The sequence below is a fragment of the Euphorbia lathyris genome, chromosome 10 (assembly GCF_963576675.1).
Source record: "Euphorbia lathyris chromosome 10, ddEupLath1.1, whole genome shotgun sequence".
NCBI lineage: Eukaryota > Viridiplantae > Streptophyta > Magnoliopsida > Malpighiales > Euphorbiaceae > Euphorbia > Euphorbia lathyris.
Window position 1 is genome coordinate 58831077 of NC_088919.1, and position 6273 is coordinate 58837349.

General features: G+C 34.1%; 1 protein-coding gene and 1 non-coding gene across 2 annotated transcripts; one reads left to right on the forward strand and one right to left on the reverse strand.

The window, feature by feature from the left end:
* Positions 1-510: 510 nt before the first annotated feature.
* LOC136209208 (peroxiredoxin-2E, chloroplastic) lies at positions 511-2070 on the reverse strand. Its single transcript, XM_066000615.1, has 2 exons — positions 1235-2070; positions 511-781 (listed from the first exon to the last, which is right to left on the reverse strand). Exon 1 carries the CDS (start codon positions 1938-1940, stop codon positions 1242-1244), a length of 699 nt encoding a protein of 232 aa, XP_065856687.1. The 5' UTR covers positions 1941-2070; the 3' UTR covers positions 511-781; positions 1235-1241.
* A 2256-nt stretch (positions 2071-4326) lies between these two features.
* TRNAL-UAG (transfer RNA leucine (anticodon UAG)) lies at positions 4327-4406 on the forward strand. The gene has a single exon. It is a non-coding gene; the product is annotated as a tRNA-Leu (tRNA).
* Positions 4407-6273: the final 1867 nt, after the last annotated feature.

Here is a 6273-nt window from a genome sequence, read left to right on the forward strand (position 1 = left end):
TGGATTGCAGCGCAAATAATTAAAAAACTGCTGCCAATACCTTTCCATGGCATCCCAATTATTAATCTGGCCTTGTTTGATTGGATAACTAAGACAAAAATGTATACTACAAAAGCTCAATTTGAAATCGTTTTTTTGCAGCATACATCCAGGTTCCCAGAGTTCAGATTTAAAAATCTCTCAAAGATTACAAGTATTACTGAATCTCTGTTTGGAAACTGCATCTTCTCGTATAAAGAAGTCCAAATCGGCCATAACCAGTGCTATGCGCAGTGTTGTTCTTGAAGAGATATAGAGAAGATTTTACTCTTGACATGTTTAGATGCCAACAGAAAAAGCAAGGAGAAGAGATAGTGAGGAGAGAAAGGGGCGGTAAAATTGGGATAATTTTTTTTAATTTTTAATTACCTTGACACTTGTCAAGTTTTAAATGGTTCTGGCATACCACATCACCTATATTAGGTGGTATGCCAGGCGTATTGTAAAATCTCTACTGTTAACTTACTAATCCAAAAATAAGGTAGTAAATTTACATGCAACCGGAAAAACGAAAACGACGCGGACATATTGGGTTGAAACAATTATGCACAAAAAAAAAAAAAAACTAATCTAATAATGAACACAGACATAAAACACCCATACTTGCTGTTCTACATCAGAACATCTAGCACTTCCTCTCTCTCCCTTTGAGGAGTCATCTCATAACATGGTTTTCTACTCTGTCTTGTCGCCTTTGTTGGTGCTGTTAGAAAAAGCAGGAATTCCCCGGTATTGGAAAAAGCTGTTTTTCATGTATAAAACAGCAATACAACAGTAGTTTAGCTCCCTAAACAAACACTGCAAAATCTCAGATTGATGCTGAACATTCTACATTCTGTTTTGTCATTTATGGTGTTACAACACCTCTCAAGCTTAGCATTTTCCTTTTTCTAATTCACTATTCAATAGGCTAATCCATTGAAATGGAAAAACTAGTAAAGAGCAAAAGCTAATTAGAGAGACCCAAATGCTCAAACTCAATCAATTCAACATCAAAGAACTAACCCCACTGCATCAAACAGAAACTGCAATTCATCAAAGAAAAACACAGCACAGCACTTGAAAATCAAGCAATTTCTACTCTCATAAGGTGAAATTCCAGCTACATTTCATCCACATTATTACTGATAAAAGCTCAAACTAAGAACACAACAAAAATCAAAAACCTCAGAAGAAGAAAATAAGTGAATCTCACCAACAAATTAGAGCAGCTTGAGTATATCCTCAGCTCCACTGAAAGTAAACGCACCACCTTCCTCCAAATTGAGCACCTTAACCACTCCATCCTCAGCCAAAATCGCATATCTCCTTGACCTAACTCCTAATCCAATTGGTTTATCACTCAAATCAAGCTCACACCCAATCTTCTTAGTAAATTCACCATTTCCATCAGATAAAAGCATCACTTCATCATTAACCCCCAAATTCTCCTTCCAAGCCTTCATAACAAACGCATCGTTGACCGAAATACACGCAATTACATCAATTCCTTTCGATTTCAGCTCCGCGGACTTCTCAACGAATCCAGGGAGGTGTTTCTGCGAGCACGTGGGAGTGAAGGCGCCGGGGACAGCAAACAGGATCGATTTCTTCCCGGAAGTAAGTGAGGAGATGGTAGTGGTCTGCAATTCACCATCTGCGTCGAAATAGGAGAGAGTGGAGTCGGGGAGCTTGTCCCCGACGGAGATAGTGGCGGAGATTGTAGGAGTGGTGGTTGTTTTAGTGGAGAATCTTTTGAATTTGAGGGGTTTGATTTGGTGTTTAAGTGGGAGAGAGGAAATGGAGACTTTGGAGGAGAGGGAGATAGGATAGAGGAAGGATTTGGCTGTACCGGCTGTGGTGGTGGCTGCCGCGGTGGCGGAGGAAAGGAGAAGCCTAGAGACGGTGATAGTGGCGGCCATTTGTGAGAATGGGAGGAAAAGTTTAGAGATTTGGTTGGGATATTTTCTATGTAGAGTTGTTGAGTTTCCTGAAAATGAGGAATTTGGCGCTTGAAGGGGCGGAAGAAACAATGAGAGGAGTAGGAGAAGATTGTTACAAGAGGACAAATCTTTTATTTTTATATTTTTGTTAAACCCCAACAACTTGTTTGGGTAACCAAATATCATGATTTATTATTTCTTTAACTTTGAAATAACTCATTTTCAAAATTATCCCTCCATCAAAATATAATTTAATAAACCCTTAATTCATATCTTCGAAACGTGAAAAACGGAAAAAAAAAAAAAAGTGATAACATTAAAAACATGGTGATATCACGTGAATGTAAACTCGCCCATGTGGAATTTAGGAAGCTTAGATTATTACCCAGGAAAGATGACATGTGGAGTCACCACAGCAAAACTACTGAATACAACCTCGTCTTGAAGGTTTTGGCTCAGGAAGTTATAGCGATCCCGTCAAGGATCCACCCGTTATAACAATCACACCCAATCACATAAATCATGGACCTAGTGGGCTTAGGAGATATCAAACCTCAATATACAGAGACACATTCACCTATCAACAGGTGACACATAACACGTTATGTTCTTAAGCTTATAACCGCCTTCTACAGCTCGATCACAATATAGATAGAGTACCCACAACTCAAGGTACAATAATTTATTCATTCATTCAAGCTTACATCATAGTTTTGATTTATTGTTATGTCCATCCTTAAGAGTTCTCTCAAAACTGACTTAGCCATCAGAGAGGGTTAGCCGAATTTTGGCTCCCATTTGACCTTGTTTCTTTCCAATTGCAGGTTTACAAGTGGACTTGCAAGATTCAACCACGTCAAATTGGTGCGATGAGCGTGGAACAAACATATTAATGACTCGTTTAAGTAGTTCCATCCAACTCTCATCCTCTAGTGTACTCCCCGCATCTGGAGTCCAAGGAGTAGCGGAAGAAGAAGTGCGCTGATATTTGCAGGTCAATCATGACTTAGCTCTAGAAATGGCGGAGGATATGAAGCCTTAGAGGCACAACAACAAAGGCTTTAGGCGCAATTTCTCGATGAGTGGCAGAAAACCTTAGATCGATCATGATGTCGCCATCGTAATATGATAAGAATTCAACGTCCAAATGGCAGAAGTTAAAAAAAGCTAGAGATGGTATAGAAACTAGTAAATATATGAACAAATATGATAATAGAGCCCACCGTCCAAACTTGGTGTCATCATTGAGGTGGATCACTCAGAAATCGACAGAGGGGATCTAGTGCCTAGTCAAAGGGAAGAGAAGACTCCCTAATAAGACACCTCAAATCCAAGCATGAAACGTAAGGAATGCTAAAAAGCAGTCCCTCAAGAGATTGACCCGGGTAAGAGAAGAAAAGCGACCATCCCCAAATAAGAGGATCTCGGACTCAAACTGTAGGAGGAATCATCACATATATACAAAGTCCCAATCTGTCAGCCAGGAAAAGGTAGTTGAGCTTAAGACTCGGAATCGAATAGCGTCCAAGGAAAGGAACCTCTAAGAAAAGACAAGGATTTCGAGGCTAAGTTTGATACGATCCAAAAATAATTGGATAAACGTCGTAATGGGATTGTTCTTATTAATCAACCGGCTAAAAACAATTCCTTTTGGAAAAATATTTCCAAACTATTTTTAGGTTGGAATTTTTTTTTCCAAACAACACCAAAATGACCATTCAATTTAATCAGTGCATAACTAGTTAATTGATTGACTCTTATTTTGAATTTATAGGAAATTATTTTATTAAATATAATTTGTATTCCAAGTCAATTATTCAAATTCATTATTTATACTTAGTAACTTTAAACTACAATATATTTTAAAAATAATATAATGAGAATATGGGATCTCCTCGATAATTTTATCGACCAATACTCCTCCTATGCTGAAAGTGGTTCCTGTAAGCATTCTAACGGTCAAATGAGAGAATGCAAAAGATAAATAGAATATAATTGGAAAGAAATTAGAGAGAGAAGGTTGAAATGTCTATCAATAGCGTTGGTTTGCCTTTATATATAGTTTTGTGTGGGTTATATGTACCTACGGGCCTATTTTAAGTAATGGGTTTACCTTGTTATGATGGATCTTACTTTGTTGTGCTGAATTTTGCTATGCTTAACCCATATACCTCATCATAATAATAACAATAATATATTTATTTATTTATTTATAAAAAGAATATTTTTAATTTTCAACATATTAAATCGAATATCTCGAATATAGTATATATATTAAGTAACACATTAAAAGTATATAATAGACAATCATTAATCATAACTTAACACAGTTAAGTAAAGTTAATAACAAGTTATTAGAGTAGATGACAGTTTGGCCGAGTGGTCTAAGCCGCCAGATTTAGGCTCTGGTCCGAAAGGGCGTGGGTTCAAATCCCACAGCTGTCAAAATTAGTGATTTTTTCGACATTTTTTTTTAACCAGAGAGAATAATATTTTATTCAATTCTAAACAAGAGAGAAAAAGTTAAAAAAATTTGGTATATAAAATTTGTATAATATTTTTGTTATATATAAGATTTATTAGGGATAAAGTATAAAAATACTCCTAACGTTTATAGTCATGATGACTAACTTTATTTTTAACATTTAAAATGGAACAATTTTACTTCTAACCTTAGCAATCAAGAGCAACTTTACTCCTAATATTGATAAGTTGGGTCAATTTAAGATATAATTCATCAAACTGTCTTTTCTCGGTCATAAATCTCGTCATTTACACTTCACTTGTACGTCATTTTATCACTAATTAGTAACAGATCACAAACATAGGAGTACACGTGAAAAAAATAAAAAATATGGTGCATTTTGTACGTGTTGAAAAATTCAAATATTTCACCGAATCTAAAAGTATAAATATCCAATTCTATTATTAAATCATAAAAAATATGAAATTTTGTTAGAATCAACATATATACAATTGGTGGAAAATAAGTAACGAGTGTTTTTTTTTAGCCTTTTTTTGTAACAAATCCAATTCTTTTTTTTTTTGTAGGGAAAAGAAAAGGAAAACAAACAAACAACCTAACAAGAATTAATCCGAGATTAGCCTAGGAAAACTAACTCCCACAACATCATCAGAAAGCAGAAGTAACAGGAAATCAGGAGGATAAGAAATACAATTCTAAACAAGAGAAAAAGTTTGAATTTAACAGTTTTTTTTTTTTGGTTAGCACAATTCTTTATTTTTTTTATTAGTCAAAACATTAAAAAATCCAATTTTCTTTTACTATTTTGTCATGTTTAACCAAGGTTATCAAACACGGACCGGTCCGACCGGTCCAACCCGATTCAACCAGAACCAGTCATAATTTCGTGCCGAAGGTGGTCCGGTTGTTAAATTTGAAAACCATTCAGACCCGCTCAAACCGTCCGGTTCAACCATGAATCGGTTGACCCAGTACCGGTTAAGCGATTTGGTCCGGTTTGCTTTTAGACATGTTTACTTAAAAAATATATATAAATTTTGTCAAAGGTAGGATTCAAACCTTGGACCTTTGGTCTATAGACTCTAATACTCACCACTACACTACCATTTCACTTATGTCTATTATTAAATATTTAAGAATAAATAATATTGTTATAACTTAAATAATTAAAATATGATTTAGTATTATTTTTTTCTATTTAGATAAATATTATTAAAAAATTGTTATATTTTCTCAATATTAATACAGTTTAATTAGCATTTAGATTTTAAATATATACAAATAAATTTTAAAAATCTAATAAATTTAAATTTAAGTTGAATTATAAAATACATATCCTATTAGCATATTTACATGTTACTTATTAATAAAAAATAATCACTATTAATTTTAAAAGTATATATTTTCTTTAATTTTTATATTTATTTGTAAATTTATTAATTTGATATCATGTTTTGATACTAAATAAATGTAAATTAGTATAATTTTTGTGAATATAGTTGATATTATACTATGTTATAAGATTAAATATGAATAAAAATATAATTTGCACATGATTTTTGAATACCGATTGAACCCCGGTTGGATCCCGGTTAAACCTCAAACCCTTGACCCTTTGTCTTTTCCGGTTGTTTGACCTGTCCGGTTTTGACAACCATGTGTTTAACCGTTACCTTTTTTTTCTTAAGAAAAAAAAAGATAGTTATCCTTTTTTTTAGGAAAATATAGATGAATTTCATCAGTTGCAGGAGTACATGCATTCTCAAAAATTGACTTGAGATCGGGGTATCATTAACTTAAAATTTCAGAACCAGATGTTCATACGCC